This window comes from Sceloporus occidentalis, unplaced genomic scaffold (genome assembly GCF_023333645.1).
Source record: "Sceloporus occidentalis isolate IW3139 unplaced genomic scaffold, rSceOcc1.0.p SCAF_5, whole genome shotgun sequence".
NCBI classification, from domain to species: Eukaryota; Metazoa; Chordata; class Lepidosauria; order Squamata; family Phrynosomatidae; genus Sceloporus; species Sceloporus occidentalis.
In genome coordinates, this window is record NW_028316985.1 from 135,878,396 (window position 1) to 135,901,982 (window position 23,587).

At 40.0% G+C, this 23,587-nt stretch overlaps 1 protein-coding gene across 5 annotated transcripts in view; it reads right to left on the reverse strand.

The window, feature by feature from the left end:
- Positions 1 to 7,185: 7,185 nt before the first annotated feature.
- LOC149312867 (neuropeptide Y receptor type 5-like) overlaps positions 7,186 to 23,587 on the reverse strand; it is a 34,042-nt gene continuing 17,640 nt past the window's right edge. For 2 of the 5 annotated variants that reach the window (XM_089525576.1, XM_089525577.1), the window contains exon 3: positions 7,186 to 10,784. In XM_089525576.1, the coding sequence (XP_089381702.1) occupies positions 9,447 to 10,775 (1,329 nt within the window). In that variant the 5' untranslated portion in view covers positions 10,776 to 10,784 and the 3' untranslated portion in view covers positions 7,186 to 9,446. Of the gene's footprint in view, positions 10,785 to 16,128; positions 17,577 to 19,450; positions 19,483 to 23,587 lie in introns of those variants that run through there. The other 3 variants (XR_016281323.1, XR_016281324.1, XR_016281325.1) reach the window with 2 other exon arrangements.

The window sequence follows — 23,587 nt, forward strand, 5'->3', positions numbered from 1 at the left end:
CAATGTCAAGGTTTTTGAAAAGTAGTTTTTCTAAATGGCATCTGCAAGATGAGGATAATGAATAAGGTTTTACAGCTTCTAAAGGAGATTGCTCTTGATTTACTCATGATTACCGTAACTGTGGATGCCAGACATGACATTCTTTAGCTTCAGTTGAATACATTTATATTCATCTTTGTAGAAAATGCCCAGTACTTATTATAGAATGTTTTGCTTGATATGTTTCATTGTGGCTGTTTTTTTCCTTTTGAAACTGTTACTGAAACAAGGGATAGTGAGTGCCAGGCTTACTAAATGCTTAGACTGTTGGGTTTGGAAAAGGAAAGCCCAGTTTCACTCCTGTCAAGACTAACCCCGCATTTCCCCAAGAGCACGTAATGTGTGTGCAAGAAGAAGCATGGTACTGAGCATTGTGGCATTTATATTTCCCTACCTGCTTCTCAAGGCAGCAGCCAACAAACTAGAATGTAGTATGCCCAAGTCTCAATAAAATTATGTCACATCACCTTTTTAAAAATGCATATTACCTAGGACTCCTAGATTAGCACATCTGCCCACAAAGTATAATTTCAGCCTCAGCTATGAAGCTGAAACAAGTTGCTGTCTCTCATTCTAATGGACACCACAGGATGATTGTGAGCTCAATGTGGCTCTGAACCTCGGCATTTTGCCTGAGGCAAAAGACAAACAGATGCTGACTGGACAGGCAGTTGAATCTTGCCTCACTCTTGGTGACAGAATAGTGTCCTTAACTGCCCCTGAAGTAGCAGACTACTTGAAGAGTCCAGGAGGGGCTGTTTGATACAGGCAGCTTCATACTCTAAAGTCAGTTAACTACCAGACAGTCAAGCTGGGAGTATTGCTGCCATTGTCCCATCTCAGCAGCTTTTGGCTGAGATGTTTCGAGGAGGCCATGGAATCTGCTGGTTTTCCTAGTTCCAAAGGGGTGGCAACTTCATGCCAAGCTGACTTGTCTGCAGCCAAACAGGAGGGATCTGCTGCTCTAGAAATTAACAGATGTATTTACATCTATGCCTGTGAAAAGTATTGCATTACTTTTGAAATATAAGTTGTTCAACTGTATGAGTACCTCTCTTTCCACCACTGTCAGTGCAACATTCTATTGCATTATGGTAAATAATTCCCTAATAAGATGCTAGCAATTATTTGACTAAATTAGCACATATATATTATATACAACATAACGCTTACATTCTGTGAATAAGTGTCATTTTACTAACTCTAGGTAGATGTCATGGAAAGATTAGAGATCATGCTGGTTAAGAAGACCATGCTGGTTAGAAATCATGCTGATTGACAATAACTTTTATTTTTCTTATACTACAATACAGCAGCTACAGGATGCTGCTGTTTAAATTGATGTTAGACATATGAGGTCTTTGATAAATTGGAGGCAGGTTATGTGAGCATCTTCTCATATTATCAACTTACTCTCCACTGCCCCCCAAGCTAATTATTCCAGTTCACTATATAGCATCCCTGTTCCATATGGCATGTCATGACTGAGTTCAGCTCTGTCATAGCTTGAGTGTATTATTTGTTCCTAGGATAGATACACATCCTGACATCCTATCCAAATGTGCTATGTACCTGCCACTAGTTTGCTTCTTGAATCTCTAACTCTCATCTGAAACTTCAAGCACAAGCAAGCTAATGGTCCACCCTCCTTGACAGATAAGGAAGACTGCATGCTTATGTGCTTCGTGCTGTTTTTATTAAATTTTGTGGGCTGTATGCTATCTTCAGTGAAATAAACAACCTCAGTATAAAGTAAATAGTATTTGTGATATCCCTTTGCCTCCGGTTGATTTGATATTTTACTGCATTAGCTAGCTGGATCTTTGGATGAATTTTGAAAAATGGCTTTGTCTGAATAGATTTGCCATCTCTCCCTTTTGCCTGGAAATACCAGTAGACACATCAACAACTGAATAACAATTATGCTGAAGAAAACATAAAATGTTGTAGTGGGGGAAAAAAGGTTGTTCTCTAACCTACATGATTAATTTATGATGCCAAATATTCTTTATTTGCTACTTTTTATTTATTTGTTTAGTTTTAAAAAAAATAAAATTAGGCAATCTAATTTAGATGAAGATGTAAAACTTATGTACAATGTGTAAATATGACATGTTAATGTCATTACTACAAAGTACATTTTGTCTGAATTAAGCGGGCTAGCAATTATTTCTTCATTTCAGATCTCAACAAATTTGTTTCATCAACATTGCCTGTATAATTAACCCATTTAGGGCAGAAAAGATGAAATAAAGCTGAAAGTGGCATACATTTTGGCAGAGGAAACCAGGTCTCTTTAGAATCCCATTAAAGTCATTCCATCACTATTGCTTTTTTGTTATTTCTTGTTTCTATTTGCAGCTGCATTTGAGCACACATGGTGAGTGTATCTGTTTATGTAATTTGTGTATAGTATTCCCACTGAGTGATCTAGTTCTGTCCTGCTTCAGATAAAACCATAGGGAGATGGAACAGTATTATACACAGTGGGGAAAATCCTAGTAGAGACAGGATCTTGCTGTTCAATATTTTGGTGTCATATTCTACTGCTGGGATGGGATGAAGAGAAAGCAGACTGATTAAAGCACAGAATTAGTATTTAGAAGCATGGAGAAGGTTGTTGAAGAGTATACATTTTTATTACATCATAAGCATATCTTGCTATGTTGGCAATGCCATAAATTTTATAAAGTATAAAATGTTTGTTATGCTGAATTCTGTTGCATGGATATCATCGCACTGCTTGCATAGGGTAAACCGACTAAGGTGAGAATCAAAAGGACAATATTTTATTTATCATTTGCCTTGTCTGACGGATTGAGCAAGGGCTGAGAGCAAACTCCTGCGGGATTTCTCTTACTGCTTTTTAGTTCTTTGAATTTAAGACTGCTACTCAATAGACTCTAAAATGCAGTAGGACTTTCCATCTGTGCTCTTTCACTTGTCACCTTTCTGACATGTTTCAGCAGGTCCAAGAAACTTATCACACGTTCATGGATGAGCATTTCCACACTTCATGGGAACAACCACAGCAAAGGTGTTGTATTGATCTAAACTCTGCTTCTTGCAGGATGGGATTGATTTTCATTAACCGATAACAAAACAAATAGCAGAGGATGTTTATCACTACATCCTTTACTAAGTAGTCCATCAAGAAGAGTTGTAAAGCATTGTACTGGTAGTACAGTAAGACCTTTGTATCTGCTGGGGTTTGTTTCCAAGACCTTTCCCACCCCACCCCACCCCCCCCAACTTGTATACCAAATCCTTGGATGCTCAAGTCTCAAGTGACATAGTATGCTCAAGTGGCATAGTAAAATGGTAACCCTTATAAAAATGGCAAAATCAAGACTTGTTTTTTGGGGTGGGGCTTGGGGTGGAGATAGGGGTGGGTTCACCTTAGGATCACCATACGTCGGAGATTACTGAAAGACACAACAAATTTTCAAGTCATGGATGATGGAATCCATGGGTGCAGATTCTGTGGATACGCAGGGATAGCGATACTATATTGAAACAGTAACTGTAAAGTTATAAAATAGCCATGAGATTTATGAAATGTGTTCTTCCTTCAGTTTTTCATTTACTCCATTGTAAAACTAATTTTGGAAGGCACAGTTGCCCACTGACATATCTCACATCATATTCAGAGGGATGGTTCAAATACGGAAGGTCTGGGTTAGTTCCATATTTGCTATTTAATGATTCCAGTGCTGTTTAAATAAAGATTCACAGACCTCAACTTTATTTTGGTTTTCTACATCTGCATCGAACTTGCATTTAATTTTCATCTAGATATATTCAGAAAATAGTGCGTTACAGAGTGGAAACTCAGCTGGACTCTTCATCGATTTTTTTAAGCCTAGGGATTTACAAAAAATGTCAGATTTAATGAATTTATAACTTTGTCCATTATGCTGGGTCTGACTGTTTCACTCTCAAAGGTCAATTAATATTATTTTTTTAAGTAAGATTTTGGATCAACTTCCATTTTTAATGTTGGCATTTCTTATTTGCCATGATTAACTTCATATTGGATTGTGGGCATAAAGAAGCCTCCACCACACATTGAACAGGCTGCTATATTGATAATGTCATGTTTACCACTTAATAGGATAGTTATTGCATCTAGAAAATGCAATGGGGAGCCTCTTTCAAACCCCTGCATTGCATGACAGGAATGGTCACTTGGGACTTTGAGCCAGACTTCTAAAAAGCTACTTTTTTTTGCAATCCAACCCAACCTTCACCCCAGCCTGAAGTGCCAAATATTCTGAGATACACAGACCAAACAGTATAGACCTTTGTTTCTGGCACAAATGTAAAGACGATACTGTATTTCTGCATGGAAATTGAAGGAACAGGTCTCATGCTAAGTCACTAATAGTTGTCTGATGCACCATGGATAAACCTATCTGAGGTTAAGAACAGTAGGGACATTTTCAGGATACCAGCATTGAAGTGGAAGAGTAAACTGGAAAATGGAAAGTGTTCCAGTGCTGAGTTTATCCATACAAAGTTTACTTTTTCTTGAAAAAAACGTTTTGCTAAAAAAATCATTGTGCAAGGATACAGTCGGCCCTTCTTATACACAGATTTTTTATACACGGATTCAATCATCCACGGTTTGAAAATATTAAAAAAAAGTATAAATTTTAATTATCAAACCTTGATTTTCCATTTTTTATAAAGGACACCATTTTGCTATGTCATTATATTTAATGGGACTTGAGCATACACGGATTTTGTTATACATGGGGGATCTTGGAACCAATCCCCAGTGTATTACAAGGGTCCACTGTACTTAACTGACAAATTTAGATTCTGTTTTCTGGCCCCCACAAATAGAATACTTCAGCCAAAGGAAATGTTGTTCACATAGCTGTGAAACAGATGTACTCTGCGACAAGGATAAGTAATTTGTGGGACCTGAAACAGGTAATGCCATAATGATCTTAGTGGAAGCATTGAACTATATAGGAAGTAACTGAATGGACTCCCACAGCAGATTATGAAGTTCTTGTGTGCACTAAAATTATTGCGGCAAAAAAATTAAGTGCTTTTTTTCCCCCTTGGAAGAAAGAATGCAAGGGAAGTACATGTTACAAAAAGTTAAAGATGAATACTGTAATAAACATAATTTCAATATAAAGCTTTGAATTTGTTTGAATATACTATTTAAAACACATTAAGTGTGGGTTTTTTCTTCCAATCAGACACTTCCGTTCAAACATGTATGAACTGATGGGGGATGCCAACATTTTGTTTAATAAGTATCAGTCAAATAAATAAATTCATATGACTCTTAACTCATTTTTTTGCAGAAAACCCATACAAGTGGAAAAGTTGCACGGCATCCTAAGTGCTATGGATCAAGTCCTGTTCCTGTGTGTTTTCACATCGATTCCGACCTATGGCGACCCTAAGGCAACACTACCATGGGGGTTTCTTAGCAAGTTTCTTCAGAGGGGGTTTGCCCTTGTCATGCTCTGAGGTTGAGAGATTGTGTCCTGCCCAAGGTCACCCATTGGGTTTATATGGCCAAGCTAGGATTTGAACGTTGGTTTCCAAAGTCCTAGTCCAATGCTCAAATCACTGCACCATGCTGGCTCTTGGGTCCTTTTTTTCTTTTTAGGCGTCCTTATACTGGCATATACCAGAGGCTTAATAGAAGCAAGAAGGCAGAACTGGGCAACAGCATGCAGCTTTAACCAGGTAAAATTATAGAAGCCACTGCAGTGCACATATGTGTTTTGGCTGAAAGGGAGATATCAGGAGGAAGAATGCCCAGGTTGTACAAACAGTTTAAAAGAAAAATCAGTAATACAACTCAATCCTTTTAGAAAAAGATTCATCCTATCACTGAGCTCAACTTTGGTATTAAAGTATAACAGCTTGATCCACAAAATGGATATTCTGAAATGCTCTGATTTACATCAATGTAATTCCTCAGAAGTCTCTGATTTAATATACCTGGCAGGTTTATGACTAGAAAATAGTGTTGTTGTTGTGGTGGACAGCATTTTAAAGCATGGATAGTGAACCTTTGAGATACTGCAATTCCCTTCAGCCCAGCCAACCTAGACAAAGGTAATAGAAGATGGTAATTGCAGTCCAACATCTGGCAGTCAGCACATTTCCCACTAATGATTTACGAGTTTCCTCTGCCTACAACTGTTTTTTTCTTCTTCTGACAAACAACACTTTCAATATGTTGTATGAGGTCATACAAACCCCTCTCAGTTTGAGTCCATCTATTATTATTATTATTAACCTTTATTTATAAAGCGCTGTAAATTTACACAGCGCTGTACATACAATCTTTTTAATTGGATGGTTCCCTGCTCTCAGGCTTACAATCTAAAAAGACACGACACAAAAGAAGAAGGGAAAGGTGGTGGGGATCCCACACTTTTAAGGGGGGATGAAGAAACATATTTCCTATCCATTCTTATTAGCTTGCATTACCCATCATCCTTCCTTATAAGCTGTGCTGACTCTGGGTGATAGGAACTGCAGCCCAACAACATCTAGAACCATAGCAAGCTACTGCTTCTTTAAAAGAGGTTGTGACTTGGATGAAGGAAAATGTTAAAATTGTCCAGAGGCTCAGTTTGAGTAAGCCTTAGTAACCATGTACTGGACCGTTGACCAAATGTTCAGAGTCACCTGGTTGTGAATGGCTGTGATGGTATCAGCATCATTGAGAGAAACAAAATGAGGATGACTATTGAATTGTGTGTGCAATTTTAGTTGGAACAGCCTTCATAATAATGGCACTGCGGGTGTTGGCAATTCAGAAAATACAGTATTTGATTCTCAAGAGTAGATTGCAGGTATAAGGAATAATCCAGCCTTAAAAACTTCAAATTTCTACTAATTGTGAAGGAATAGCAATTGAAGTGCATGTTCTCCCTTTGAAATGGATGGATTTTAAAATGAATCATTTTGATTTATTTACTCAGCAAGACACTATTGAAGAGAAATATGAGACTGGCAGTTGAATAATTTTATTGCTTGGATATCATAGACTTCTTAGCAAATGGTAGTTGGGAGGGGGGAACAAAAGCTATGGGGGGAAAATACAGTAGGTGAAAGAGTTGGTAAAAATTTCAGGAGAGTTTTGTTATTTCATGAACCGTTTATTGGTAAATCTCTCCAGGCAACAAATACAATGGAAAGAAAGGATGAGGAAATGTAATTTTGTTCCAAAACATATACTTGTACTAAGTTGCAGGTGGTGGGGGAGAGACAATTTTATACAAGAGAATATGATGTTTCATATCAGGTTTGCAAACTTGGAAGTAAAGGCACATTTTTCCCCCTTTAAACAATCTTATTTGCCGGAAAGCTTATGTTGGGTTTGCAACTGAGATCCCCCGTGCCAAGTCTGGCCTCTTGAAGACTGGTACCTGGTCCTCAGTTATCAACACAAAGACAACAATTTATGGTCGGGCTAAATATTTCGCCAAAAGTGTAACAAGTTTTTTGTGCATTCAATAAACTGCATAGATAGCACAAGTGCACACACACCATTTACAGAAACATATGAAGAAAGGAATGTGGAGTGAACACAGAAAAACAGATTAATTAATCCTGCTTCTGGAAACGAGATATGACATCTATTCCTGTCATCCCGAACTAATAAATACTTCACACAATCATCTCAAGTCTGAGTTACCAGCATGGCAACTTGGTAATTGACTAAGGAGGAGGGAGTTGATTTCATTGGAAACATTTGTGACCACTAGCCATGTTGACTGGGTAATTCTGGACTTGTGGCCCAAGCTCTACCTAATACTATGTCCCTATGACCTTCCCATGTAATATTATCATATAGCATATTCTCAATGTTTTTTTACCTTCCTTCCTTCCTTCCTTTCTTTCACAACAGCACTGACAACTTTCACTGCAAGTGGAAGCCATGTTGGGGGGAAAGGAGGCATATAACCAAACTAACTATAAATAAATAAATAAATTGCATTTTCAGGATGTAGCAAATCCCAGCTCTTAACCACATGACTTCAGTGTATTCAGAAGAAATGCTCACTAGGCATAGAAGAAATCACATCCAAACTGAGCTAGTTTAATATTTCTAAGGAGGAAAGGGATTCAGCCTCTGCTCAATGTATATGTTTGCTATACAAATATTACTGAATCTGATGACTTCCCATTGAAATTCCAAGCATGACGTTAGGTGGGCCTGGTGAAAGAATGGCAACAAATCAGGTGGTAAGAAAATTGAAAAATGAACAATTAGAAATTTTGGGCTACTTCCTATATATTATGCTGGGAAAGCACTCCTTTGTACTTGTCCTGTATGTGACCATATTCCATCCAGAGTTCCATGAAGAATATGCTTCTTCTGTGCATTCCTTCTTTTTCTCTCCTCCTCCTCCTTTCCCTCTTTTTAAAATCTCTTTTATTATCCGAAAGCTGGATTGGGTAATAGTTTTATTTAACCTTTTATTACAACTACACAAAATCCTATCAATTTTTAAAACGTAATATTTCTACACTGTAAGAAGCAGATGTCATTTCTGCATATTGTTCCCTTCAGCTAACTTGACTCCTTAAGTCCCCATAAAAGATTTTTTAAGAAAACTTTCACATTATGTAATAAAATGAATACCAGTTTTGTTTCCATTAATACATACAAGTAGACATTTATTTTAATTTGCTTAAAAACTTTTTTAAAGCATCAATGAGTTTATTTTAACAATAAATGATTAGCAAAACAATAACAACTGCTGATTATCTCTTTGCATGTTTCATAGCGAGATTTGTAGTCTACATATCTTTTAATACTGGTAAAGCAATGTTTGATAGAAATTTGTGGACCTGAGCTATGATTTAGTATCTCTCCATGTATATAACACACAAAAATTTATATGCCTTGTGAAAAGAGACAGTATGGTGTAGAGGTCTGAGTGTTGGATGAAGTCATAGAAACCCAATGGGTGACCTTGGGCAAGTCACATTCTCTCAGACTAAGAGGAATGCAAGGGTAAATCTCCTTTCAATAAAATTTGCCATGAAAACCTTAAAAAGGGCTTTTATAAGTCAGAGCCATCTTGATGGGAAAGAACAAGAACAACTACTATCTTTTGAACCTCAAATAGAAGACTCAACTGAAAAACTGGCCTGAGTTTCCAGTCTGAAGATGGTACCAGTTGTAAGAATGAGGTGGCCATGGAGTGACTACTTAAAACCTGATTATCTGACATGTCTGCATAAGTGGAGAAGTGTATCCAGATATCAACTAAGCAGTGAGTTAATCATTCTCACAATAAATTCTAAGCCACAACTTGCCATCACTCATTTTCACAAGATTAAATATCCCACAGTTTAGGTAGCTTGTGGGCATAGTAAATGTGTTGAACATCTTACTCTTAATTTGTAGGGAATTATGATATTTGTAAGCATGATAAAAGGGACAACAAATCAGCTTTTATGCCATTGTTCAGAAACCCATACAAAATTGGATTTATACAGCAAGACATCATGCCCAACAAATGACAAATGCAGTAGACCAATTTAAAATGCTTGTTTGAGATGAGATTGCCATTGAAGTCAGTTACAACATGGAAAACATGAAGGGGCATCCAGCTTACAGCAAAAACTATGATCAGCACAGTCAGTCGACAGAAAACCTTCCGAGATCTTTTCTTAATCTGAATGGTGGGTCGGGGTATTGTAATCCCATCCAGTGCTTCTGAATTCTCCGGTTTTGCCTCAAAACAAATAGGTATCCCTGGTATAAATTGGCCGGATGAAGAGAGCTGACTTCTTTCAGTGCCTAATGTTTCAGGGAGACCTCCAGAATTAAGATCCTGATGGTGCCTTAAGATTGCAGGCATCACGCTAGCAGTCTTCTTACTGTACCTCTTTCGGTGCTTCCTGACAAAAGTATAACTCCACCTCTCAGAGCTAGAAAGCTGTCCATGGTGTTTGGGCTCATGAAGGGTTAAATTTATCATCTCATTCTCTTCCAACTTGTTTTCTTTGCCAGACAATCTGGAACTAACAGACTTACAGACTCTGGTATGACTTACAGTTAAACAAACCAAAGGCAAGATGTACTGCATGAGTAATAAGGAAATAGTGAAAGCAATTCTGTACCAAGCAGATGGCCATGCCTCAACACACAAGTGCTTGCTTTTGAGTGCTTCTAGATTAAAGGCATCTTGAAAATCAACAATCTTGTGGAAAACAAGCAGAGGAGAGCAAAAGACCAAACCAAGAGTCCAGATGACCAAAATGAGGTAGCAACCATGTTTCAGTGTCAAGTTGCTAGAAAGAGGGTGGCGTATCAAGCAGTACCTGACCACCGCAATAGAAATCAACATCCATGTTGAAACCAGGACAGACACACACTGGAGGAAGGGCATCACATGGCACAAGACTGTGCCAAACATCCAATGATCAAGTAGAACAGATGTCAAGGTGAAGGGAGAGCAGAAGAGTACCACTAAAGTATCTGAAAAGGCTAAGTTCCCAATAAGAAAGTTTATTATTGTTTTTTGCTTGCATTTCCCCAAAGCCACAAGAATAAGCAGGTTTCCCAGAAAACCAGCAAGACTGATCAAAGTGTACAGACCTATAAGAAAGTACTGTATGTCATCCACACTGTTTTTATAGTCTTCCCAGGCAGGAAAATTGGAACCCACGGAAGGAGCAGAGATGTTCTCTGAAGCAACTGTCCTGTTACTATAGTCTTGAAATTCTACATCCATATTAAAGTCCTGTTTAGAACCAGAAATAGAATAATTATCAGTTGCAGCAACAATGACACTCATGCAAATCAATTTGAAAGCTGGCCTTTATATATTTAAAAACAAACATAGCATTGTTATTGAACTGCTGGTTTTAATTTAACCAACAGCTACACTAAAAGTGAATACACACACACACACACACACACAGAGAGAGAGAGAGAGAGAGAGAGAGAGAGAGAGAAATAGTATTTTATTTCATGCTATGTTACCAAAAGTATTCTTCAACAGTTCAAAGAAGGAAGATTGCTCAGTCATCTTTGAGAAATGGCTTTTTATGAGTTTATTAAAGTCTATTTCTCCTCTTTTTATACAATATTCAAGAGAATATTCACAATTGTGAAAAAGTGAAAATACAAAAAATAATTTACAATTATCCAATAACAGATTACAATGAATGAATGAACGGAGCATAAATACAGGCACCAGGTCCTGTCTGATCTTTGAAGCTACGGAGGGTCAGCCCTGGTTAGTATTTGGATGGGAGACCAATAAATACCTGGTGAAAATGCTGGGGGGAGGAAGAGAGTCCAAACAATCAAACAAAAAAGTACATATGATAATAAATAATATTGAGAAAAATATGCAGAACACAGAATAATCAAAGCTTAAACACAATTAAATATGACGGCCACCAACCATATAATAGAATGATACAATCACTCATAAACCTAATAATGATACAAAGCAGAATAATAACAAGCACTGTAACTAAGCATTGCAAATGTATATATCATAAAGCCAATTTAACACAATAAACACAGACTAACTAAAGTCTATAGGCAATGAAATATAGCTTATACAGTAAAGCAATAGTAAGCAATAGTTTAAAACTGAATGTGGGATTCCATGACAAATAAAAGAATCACAAACACATTGCAGTCTATTCCATGCTTCCATACAGAAAGGGCAACTATATACAGTCCACAAAGCATGTATCATTGGCAAGTGTGATGAAGAGTTGTACAGGCTGTGATAAAGAGCTGTAGTAATGAAAATAGCATTTTCCATAATTATCCAATGCTCATAGATGGAATATTCCAGACTTCAAAGATGCTGAATGATGTAGAAATCAATCACAGTAAACAAAGCAAACTAGATATAAAGCAAAGATGTAGTAAAAGTACCACCTCACTGATGAAGCAAGTAGTATTTGTTGAAATACAAGTGAGGAAATTACCCATTTATAGGCATTTGAGTTAATGAGAAGAACACACAAATAGCTTGATCACATATTGCTTTACATAACATTACTTAAAAAACCCCAACCCCCCCCCCCCCATCCCCTTGCTGCATCATGTATAACTTTGTCTGGCATGTTATTATCATGTCTGATATACTAAAAATACAGTTTATTTAGAATATAATTACCGACTGAACTTACTTTTTAAAAAAGAAAATGTTATTATTATTACAAATGGCACTTCAAGGCCCTGAACTGTGAGGAACACTCAGACAATAAGAAATACGTTTGCCAATATGGGGCGCATGGGAAAAAATAACCAATAAAAACAAAACAAAACATGAATGGTAGTGAAAGAAGAGAAATTATTTTGTCTCCACCAGTTCCTCACAATGTCAGGCAAATGCAGCACATTCATTCCCATTCAAAACAAAACAGAAAAGGGAATGAAGAACAGCAAATGTAATGGTTTGATAGTCACATATAAAAATCTTCTTCAGAATTTATTTTGCGGTAGGAAGTGTGTGAACACCCTGGCTTTAACATTTTATTCATCATTCTTAAAGAAAATATTCCTTAATCCATTTTTCCAGTTTTCGGGGGGGGGGGGGGAATGTCTTGGGAATAAAATGAGGGGGGAAATCCTCTAATTTTTTTCTGCCACTCGAATGAAAATAAAAAAATACATGTACCTGATTTTGAGGTTTCTCCTCACTTTTTCTTCTTCTAGCATGGCATTTGATTGTTGGACTATGACTCTCAAGATCAGGTTTCAATTTCCCCCTTGAGCATCAAAAATCCCACTGAGTGACTTTGGGCAAGTCACACTCTCTCAGCCTCAGATGATGGCAATGGCAAACCCCTCTGAAGAAACTTGCCATGAAAACCCTAGGATAGATTCATCTTAGGGTCACCATATGTCAGAAATGACTTGGAGGCACACAACAAGAACAACAAACTGCCCCAGAGTTTGGCATTTTGATTTGAAACTCCGGAACAATCAAAAGCACTCAGATTTTGACATATCTAGCATGATGCTTTGATGAAATATAGTTGCCCCACCGCAAGTACTCTGGGGAAATGCATGTTTAAATTCTCAGTTCAGCCATCAAGCTTACTAACTGATCTTGGATCTATCTTTGAACCGAACAGCCTCACATGGTTCTTGTGTGGATCAATTTTCGGAGTGGGATTGATGCTACACATACGTTACACTAAGGACTTTATCACACATGGCAACATAAAAGTTGGAAAATACCTCCTTTGGCAAGATCTGCCACATGATGCTGTCTTCATCTCATCCTTGTCCTTGAAGCTTTTTTAAAGCACACCTTGCCATTGACAGGGAAAACCCATTAAGAAGTTCCCAACCACACTGGCATAACTTTAGTCTTCAGGCGTGATAAAGTTACTCCTTCAGCAGTTCCAAAATTGGGCAGTCACATGTTGACACTGTCTCCTCGTCTCCCTGCTTTCCCTTGCTATTCCCGAACAATCTAGTTCTCCCCTTTTTTATTTCTTTATACTGCATAGCATAAGTCCAGAATTGTGTTGAAAACAAACACATATGCGGCACACCGAGTAAGGTATAAGGCAGGAAGGCAGGTTAAGGACAAGGGTGGAAGAGAGCACACAGGACCAGCAATAGTCCAGTTGTAGTATTGACTGCTTCCAAAACAGTATGCATGTATTTATTTTTTATTTGCTTTGAATACTATTTTGCTGAGAAGAAACAGTACAGTTTCTAGCAACTCTGTTAAGGCAGTCACAAATACTCAATGACATTATTTCAACAGTCAACTTCTCCCAGTGGACACCCATCATCAATGCAAGCACTTTTCAGCCATGTCAAGAGATGACCCTTGATTTTATACTAAGGTCAACCAAGACACTTTTCTGATTACATGAGGGATTTTGTGTACAATTAACATGCTGGCTTTGTAATTTCCTTTCTGCTCTGTCCTCCCACAACCCTTGAGAAATAAATTGATAATAAAATACTAATGTCTTTCTGTTTTTAAAGGGTATCATACATGTTCCAAAGATTCTTGTCCTATATTTGATAATTAAGTTTTGCAGCACTTTGAAAAACAAATAGATATAGATGAGATCATTCTAGAAGCTTAATTCGTCTAACAGGCAGCTATATTTTAATGGTGTGACAATAGCTATTGATTGCCTGAGTCTCAAGCATAGGCTTCTCTGGTACTTGCCTGCTGTGAAATAAAGCAGACTTCCTATGTAGTTTAAATAGCTGGACATAATTGTTCTCACCTCTGCCTCAAAAACAGATTGTAAACATGGGTTAGTAAACTAAAAACCAGGTCTTTCTAAACTCGATGAGAAAAAATGGCTGGACTTCAAGATGAAAAACATTTCAGTAAATCAATATTTCTAGTTTCCTCACCTCTCTAACCCATATTTGAAACTGTTTCCTCAAATATACCCACACAAAGAGCTATACTCTTCCATGTTGTACTCATCAATGTCTCAGATCCACCACAGTGTAGCCCAACACTTCACATTTAACAATAAGGCTGGAAACATATCCTTTGTGTTCATGTGACTTAACAACAGCTGTGTTCTGAAATATATTTATTCAAAGGATATGGATCAGTTTTCAATTGCTTGGGAAGGAGGGAACATCATGTTTTCTGTAGAATGCACTAGGAAGTATCATTTTGTCAATGTTTCTCAACACAACTATTGTATATCTTGTGCCGTATCACAACTATAGCTAAGAAAAGGTTATAGGAATATAGGAAGCTACTTAATATCGAGTTAGGTCACTGGTCAATCCAGCGAGATACTATTTGTTCTACATTGGCTGCAAACATTTCAGGCAGGGTTTTTTCCAGCCTAATAGAGGATGATTGAACCTTTTGCTTTAGCACTAAGCCACATAATTCAAAGATATAACAATGTTAGTCTGCAGAATCAGTATGCAGAGAAAACTTGTAGCACCTTTGAGACTAACTGAAAGAAACACGTTGGCAGCATGAGCTTTCATAGACTTCAATCTACTTCTTCATATATATTTTTTTACAAAACCACAGTTCATCAAGGCATTTTTAATGAAACTACTACTTGATGCCCTCATCTTCTCATTCAAATGGTTTACTAGTAGAAGCTTCCCTGATACATACAGTCATCACATTCAGATGGAGAAGATACTGATTAAAAAAAACCAGGAAGTAAATCTTGAGATGTAAATACATTTGGACACATTAGTTGATACCTTTAGGGAGTGAAACTTCCATTCTGCATCTGTGTTCTTGGCTCACTGATTAAATTGTATGTGTCCAAAGGTTAAGACTGAATGTTCATCTGGACACACAGCTCTTACTTGAAAAATGCCTTGCAGTCTCTCCTCTATCACTGGCTCTTTGCATGACCTTTTAAAATGAGGGAAGTTACCATAGTGCTACCTTGGACAGGATCAAGATTCAAAATGACCTGAACAGACTAGAAAACTGGGCCAAAGCTAACAAAATGAAATTCAACATGGAGAAATGTAAGGTACTGCACTTAGGGCGGAAAAATGAAAAGCACAGATATAGGATGGGGGACACCTGGCTTAAGGAGACAACATGTGAAAGGGATCTAGGAGTCCAAGTAGATCACAAGTTGAACATGAGTCAACAGTGTGATGTGGCAGATAACAAGGCCAATGCGATTTTAGGCTGCATCAATAGAAGTATAGTGTCTAGATCCAGGGAAGTAATAGTGCCACTCTATTCTGCTTTGGTCAGGCCCCACCTGGAATACTGTGTCCAGTTCTGGGCACCACAATTAAAAAAGGACATTGAGAAACTGGAGCTTGTCTAAAGGAGAGCGACTAAAATGGTGAAAGGTCTGGAAACCATGCCCTATGAGGAACGACTTAGGGAGCTGGGGATGTTTTGCCTGGAGAAGAGAAGGTTAAGAGTTGATATGATAGCCCTGTTTAAATATTTGAAGGGATGTCATATTGAGGAGGGAGCAAGCTTGTTTTCTGCTGCTCCAGAGACTAGGACCCAGAGCAATGGATGCAAGCTGCAGGAAAAGAGATTCCACCTCAACATTAGGAAGAACTTCCTGACAGTAAGGGCTGTTCGACAGTGGAACAAACTCCCTCGAAGTGTAGTGGAGTCTCCTTCCTTAGAGGCCTTCAAACAGAGGCTGGATGGCCATCTGTTGGGGATGCTTTGATTGTGATTTCCTGCATGGCAGGGGGTTGGACTGGATGGCCCTTGTGGTCTCTTCCAACTCTAGTATTCTATGATTCTATGATTGTTAGAGGGCTCAAGTGGAAGTATAAGTTAAAGTAGAAGACAAAGAAGACTGAAGAGTTCAAAACAGCACAGCCTTTCTGGTCCAAACCAAGGAGCCATGCAGTTCGGTATCCTATTTCGAGCCCACAGGTTTTACATTTTTGGACTACAATGTTCAGAATGCTGCAGCCAGCATGATCAAGCTGGCTAGAAGATTCTGGGCATTAAGAATCCCCAAGAATACCTTTTCTAAACTATTTTCCAGCCAAATCACTGTGGGAAAACATTTGCATGAACAAAGCAGACCTCTTAGGTGTGTTATCGGTACATTTATTAGACTGTTAACCTTAATTTCCAGGATGCCATAATATTTGTAGTGGTACATGCCACTTTTTGAGTCAAGAAATCCCAGCTGCACAAAATAAGGTATATTGGACTCCACATCAGATGCAGTGGCTACATGGTCACCTGTAATAGTGGGCTTCCTGAACTGGCATTGGGCTGGGTTAAATCAAGGGTAGGAAACATACAGCTTACCTGTGCCTTGCCCCTACAAATCTCCCCTGCACTACCGCTGCCACAATGACTTTCCATGCCTGCCTAGAACCAACTAGTTTTGTTAAGAAGCAAGTCATACAGAGATGACTCTAGCTGCATACCCCATTTCTGCTAGGACTGATTCTTCTCAAAACCAGGTATATGAGGAGAATAATTTCCATGAGCCATTCTTCCCAGCAGAACTAGAACCAGAGCTGTTATGATGTCAGTGCCCAGTGAGGGTGTACCCCTTCATACAGACATGAGGGGAGTCTATACGTGTGTATATGAACAAGGAGAAGAATATGTCCATGATGTGTGAATGAACAAATGCGTGGTGTGTTTGACATTTGATGCAACACCTCTTCCCCTATGGGGGCTGAAGGTTTCACCTCACCCCTGAATTTGAAGACCTTTTGAGGTTCCTTTGAAATGTATGATTCTACAACTTCAAACACAGAGTTGAGACAACAATGGCCAGGGCATAATTTTCCATTCTCTCTCATGAGCTGGTTTGCTGTTAGGATGAAAATACCTTCCCATTGTACTGCTGGTTTTTCTCAATAAGTAAACACAGATGACTCAGTGATGCCAATAACTAAATAGGAATGAATCAAAGGGGTTTGTTACAAAGATGATAGGCTGGTAGATTCCCATTTTCCAGGTGCTGTTCTTCAGAAACACAAGCACTTGCTTTGCACAAGGATTGTTCCACATGAATGATACAAGATGAACAGACGGCCTTTCTTGTCTCACCTCAGTGATCTGTATGGGTACATTACCTGGTTTCTGCAGCAAAAAAATAAAATAAATAAATACATAAATGAGGAGACTTGTGGCCTGGCACTTTGACAACAAACTTCATCATTTTTAGCACATGCTGCCACAGGCTGCTGCCTCTATCTGCTAATAACTGCTTTCCTCTTGTGGCAGAGGAGCTACTGCGGCACACGAATTGCCACTACGTGAAAGCTTTGGAAAACACTTAACAACTGAGTACATAAGAAGCTGCCTGATCACAAATCAGACAACAGCTCAATACATACAGTCTATACCAGCCTTCCTCAAATCCAGATGCAATAGGCTCCCCTAAGTCCCAGCCATCATGAAGAATGGTGGGAGGTAAAGTCTAGCACATCTGAAAGGCACCAGGTAAGGGAGAGCTGGTCTTTTAGATAATAATTCTTCCCAGTCTTCCCTGAGATGTTATGGACTGAACATGGGGCTGCCCCCCCCCCATTCCTTTTCTTTCCCTTGAACCTACAGTATAGTGCATCTCGTAATTGCTTATCTCTTGCTACCTGAATCTTTTGTTCCTGTTAATTAAAACAATGTGGCTATGCTTTCCTATCAAGATAACACTAGTGCAGGTCAAAACTAGTTACAGCTGCTAATTTTGTGAGAATGTGAGAATAAAACACTTTCAGCTGGAGTGATAACACCAGTTCTTATTCAAGTTAAGTGCATGTGCCTCCAGTGATGACAAAGTTGAGAAGCACATTTCTTGATTTTTAAAAAATGTTATCTATCCCTGTTTGCATTCATTTTGCATTCACCTTTTCTGTTCACATGGGGAAGATATTCCCCTATGACCACATCTTTGCTCTGAGATTACTGATGGACTATATCTTGCAACTATTTAGCTAGAAGAGGGGAAATCACTGTTTTTACTCAATCAATCAATCAATCAATCTTTATTAATGCTTAAGCCAAAGGCCATTCGCATGATAAAATATAAAACCAATAACAGCAATTCAGAATTATAAAATATTCCATCAGATAACATCCAGATTTAATACATACTGTTTTTACTCAAGATGTAAAATGCATTCAGATTGGAAAAGGATGTGCTTCTCTCCTAACAGTTTATACTATACACCCTGCTCTCCTCCCCTCCCCTCCAGCCGCCAAATCCTGCCGACCAATAATACATTTATGAAATTGTGTGATCCTTATTTCAGTAGACAATTGCTGAACTAGAAACCAAACACAACAATTAAGTTAACCTTAATGAGTTTGGAAAGTTACTTAAAACAACACTTGTCAGGAAATGAGCAGCCTTGAACATGGGTAATTAGAAAATAAATAAATAAAAATAAATAAATAAAATACAATAAAAATTGTACTTTTCTTCCTTAGTAAATTCAATTGCAACTGATTTGTCTCAATAATATTTTCCGCTCAATTATCACTAATTGAACTGATATTAGATTTACTTTTCTTTCCACCAGGGATTTCAGTGTAATCACACTCACTACCTTTGCAAATGCTAATTAGTTCACCTAATCTAGTTCCCTCCAAGCACCTGGAACCAACCCCCAGAAGATACCAAGGGCCCACTGTACTTACAATACAAAAGGTTGAAATCCACTGATGTAGACAATGGATGACAATCCTGTAGCTCTCCAAATGTGATTGGATTGCAATTCCCATCAACCCTATCTAGCACAAGCAATGATAAGGAATGATAGGAGATATAGTTTAACAACATCAGGAAATCCACATGTTCCCTAGCTCAGCAGTAGATAATGCTGAGGTAGATGGTGCAATGGCCCACTCCATAGAAGAGAATTTTCTTTATTTCTATGTATTATTTTTCTAACCAACAGCACAGTAAATATACCCACTTCAGAGTAATTTTCAGTGCGTTCAATGGAACTTACCCTCTGGCAATTGTGTTCAAGCCAACTGCAGCCTATTAAAAAGGAAAGTATTGGAGACTATTGTTGTTGTGTGGCTTCAAGTTGTTTCCAATCTATGACAACCCTTAGGTGAACTATAAATGGGGTCAAATTTTAATTGCAAACTAGCTCAGTGTGTAGAAGTATTATCCTTTTTTCTGTGCCACCTCGTATCAAAGGAAAATTTCCCTTGTATTCAGAAAGAGCCTTCCAGATATTCTACAAAAGAGCAAGAATTTAAAGCAGTCTAGGGTATAAATAATTGGAATCTGATGGAAGGCTAAGTCACACACAGGAGGTTATTTTGCACTACACTGTTATAGTACTATGATTCTGCTTTAACTGCCAGGGTTGCATCCTAAGGAATCCTATGCTTTGCTATTTAGGTAGGGAGATTATCAAATAGTCATGGCTTGAGTACTGAACTATGGCTCTGGAGATCAGGGTTTGAATCTCTATGTAGCCTTGAAAACCCACTGGGTGACCTTGAGCAAGTCACACTCTCTCACACTCAGAGGACAACAATGGCAAACCCGTTCTGAAGAAACTGTGCAAGAGAAACCTGTGATAGGTTCACCTTGGGGTTGCCATAAGTTGGAAATGACTTGAAGGCACACAATAACAAACAATGCTGTCTGAGAGGTCAGTGCCTGACCAAACTACAAACTCCAGGGCAGAGTCGTGATAGAGTCGTAAGAACCATAGTGCTATAACTATGGCAGGTTACAGACCGCCATTAAAGTATGCGCGGAGCACGTACTAGGGTTAGGAAGGGGCGGTGCTTCCGCACCCCCCTAACCCTAGCACGCGCTCCGCGCGCACAAAATGGCGGTGGCCGTTCCACACAGCTGCCGCCATGATGGCGTCACGAACGCACTGCCTCCAAACGAGGTGGTGCGGACGTGACACCATCACTCTGCGCGACGGCGCTTAATGCACCCTTTCCGCGGAGCAGGAAGGAGCTCCGAAATGGAGCTCCTTTCTGGTTTGCGTTGCTGGTCGCAGCCTTCAGACGGCTGCGCCCAGCTATGCGAGGGAGAAAGGGGCCAAGCGGCCCCTTTCTCCTCCTCCCCGCCACCGCGGGGTGTCCTTGGGGCTTGAAGCCCCAAGGACACCCCTTTCCAGGCTGCGGGGAAGCGGCCTTTTGCCGCTTCCCTGCGGCCTGGAAAGCGGCGGATCGGAGCCTCAGCGGCTGCTGTTCTGGCCACTGAGGCCCCGATACACCGGGGAAAGGCACGCCTACAGGCCTCCCCAAAGGGGCGGTCTGTAACGCGCCCGAGTGGTGTAAAAGAAGCCAAGGCAAATTAGAAAGGATTTAGTGCATTAAGCCTACGTTGATGGTGGAAAATATAAAAAAGAATAAGAATTTGAGCATCTGGGGGGGGGGGGTGTGGTGTCCCATCCGCTCTCAACTGACCAAACTTTTTTTTTGGGGGGGTCTCAATTCAGAGTAAAATAAGATGAGAGCAATAACTGACGCCCAATATCTCCAATGTCTTTTGGCATGCACACCCACACAAGCCTCCTGGCACAAGGGCACCAAAAGCAAGATCTCTCTCTTTCAGCACGAATTGGGCACAGGTGGCCCCAAAGGAGAGCTAGCATGGGAGTTTATCACATGGGAGGAATTTCTCTTAATTTCAAATGAAAATCAAGTGGGGCCAGAACGCATTTACGTGAATTCGCTAGTTCAGCGACTTTACGTGAATTCGGATTGCCCGAAAATAGCTTGCCATTGCCCAGAATTGCATGTGATCACCTCTCATGCAATAATGTGAAACCGCATGATTGCGTTCGGATTGCCATTGGATTATACTTCCAATTTCTCTTGTCTCATAACATCCATGGTGTAGTGGTTTGAGCATAGGACTGTGACTGGAGACCAGGGTTCGAATCCCAGCTTGGCAATGGAAACCCACTGGGTGACCTTGAGCACATCACATGCTCTCAGCCTCAGAGGATGGCAAGGGCAACGAACCCCTGAAGAAACTTGTCAAGAAAACTCCCGTGATGGATTCACCACCTTAAGGCCCTTGTGAGTTAGAAACAACTTGAAATCACACAACAACAACAACAACAACAAGCCCCCCCAAGGCCTAAACTGAATTACAAGTCCCAAAGCCAGAGTAAACCCATTGAATCCATAGGACCTTCTCATCGGCTGCCCCAAAACGTTGGCATGACCAGCCGGAAAAGATCCAGCAGATGGTTTATAAAACTTATTTGAAGACCCATCTCTTCTGGCAGGCCTCTCCAGGCAGTTCTGAATCATGAATTTTAAACATGAATTTTATATTTAATTATTGTCCTATGTATTGTAAGATAAACATGGCGTACAGCTGCAGCTTAATATTTGTACTTTGTATAATGATTGTATTTTAACTACGGAGTTTATCACACGGGAGGAATTTCTCTTAATTTCAAATGAAAAGAAAGTGGGGCCAGAGAAATTCCTCCCGTGTGATAAACTCACTAGTTCAGCGAATTTACGTGAATTTGGATTGCATTCGAACTGACTCCCCATTGCCCAAAAATAGCTTGCCATTGCCTGAAATTGCGTGTGGTAGTCTATCATGCAGTAACTTTAAAACCCATGATTGCATTAGGACTGACTTTGGATTATACTTCCAATTTCCCTTGTCTAATAAATTCCTCGGTTGTAACCTGCCTTCAGCCATGAGGAGAGGCCAGTAAGAAATAATAATAATAATAATAATAATAATAATAATAATAACTATAATTATTATTATTTCCACAAACACTGACTTCCCATTGATTTAAGAAGTCTAGTTGGGGGCTTGCCATTGAACTTCAAACCTTTTTTGTTTTCACACTTGGGAAAAATCCTTTTTTAACAACACAGAAATGAGCGCAGAAGTGGGGCATGGATGGGAAGAGGAGAAGAAGCGGCCAGAGTGACCAGATGCCCTCCTCTCAAAGGAGGACAAGGCACCGCAAAATGTAGGACATCCCAACAAGAAGGAGGACCCATGACCAAAGATAAGCTAAAACAAAAACAAACACCCGACGAGGATCAATTGATGCTTCTTTGTCATCCTCAAAATGGAGGGCATTCTGACATTCTTCCTGGACAGGCAAGGCTGAAATGGAGGACTTCTCCAGGAAAAAGAGGACGCCTGGTCACCCCTGGCTGAGGGGCTGGGTTAAGGGGCGATTCTCCTCTCTCCCAGGAGAGGAGGACAAGGCATCACAAAATGGAGGACACCCCTGAAAAAGGGAGGACAGGAGCAAAGAAAAGCTGAAAGCACTTGTATTGAAAAGATCAATCCCCAAAGGCTCATTCCAAACCAAACTGAAGTGGGTTAGGTTTGCGTTCTGCTTATCAAGCCCACGTTTTGAACCCTGGGAGACCAGGGTTCGACTCCAGGGCCAGCCATGGGCAGGTCACAGGCTCTCAGCCTCAGAGGATGGCAAGGGCAAGCCCCCTCTGAAGAAGAGACATGCCAAGAGCCCCCTCCTGTGAGAGATTAGTGATGCTCCAAATGCATCTTTGTTGGACCTTTGGGGATCCCTCCTGGGCAGAAAGGGCTGCAATGGAGGACATGTCCTGGGAAAGGAGGACGCCCTCCCCCTCGCTCGGGCAGCCTCCCCTCCTCCTCCTCCTCCTCCTTCCCAGGCTTCGCCTCCTACCTCTTTCCCTAGATGCGGACGGAGAGCCTCCTCCAGCCTGGCTCTTCTGCATGCAAAGGAGGCTGAAGTCAGTGGCAGCAGGAGCAGCAGCCTCCAAGGCGTTTGGGCTGAAGATTAATAGGAAGGAGGAGGCGAGGATGGCAGGAGGGAGGCAGGCAAGGGCAGCCCAGGGAGCCCCCCTCGGAGCCCCGCTGCCTCTTGCCCCCTCCAGAGGCAGCAGGAGCCACGCTTCCTAACCAGCTCCAGGAGCATTGTCTGTCTGCCAAAGGCATTCGACTTGCCCAAGCGTCCTCCTTTTCCAGGACATGCCCCCCATTGCAGCCTTTTCTGTCCAGCCAGGGGGACTCCCAAAGGGTCCTTCCTTCTTCTCCATGTTGAGCATGACCAAGGAGACCAGAGTTCTTCCTTTTCCAGGACCTGTCTTTCATTGCAGCCTTTTCTGTCCAGGGGGAATCCCAAAAGGTCCTC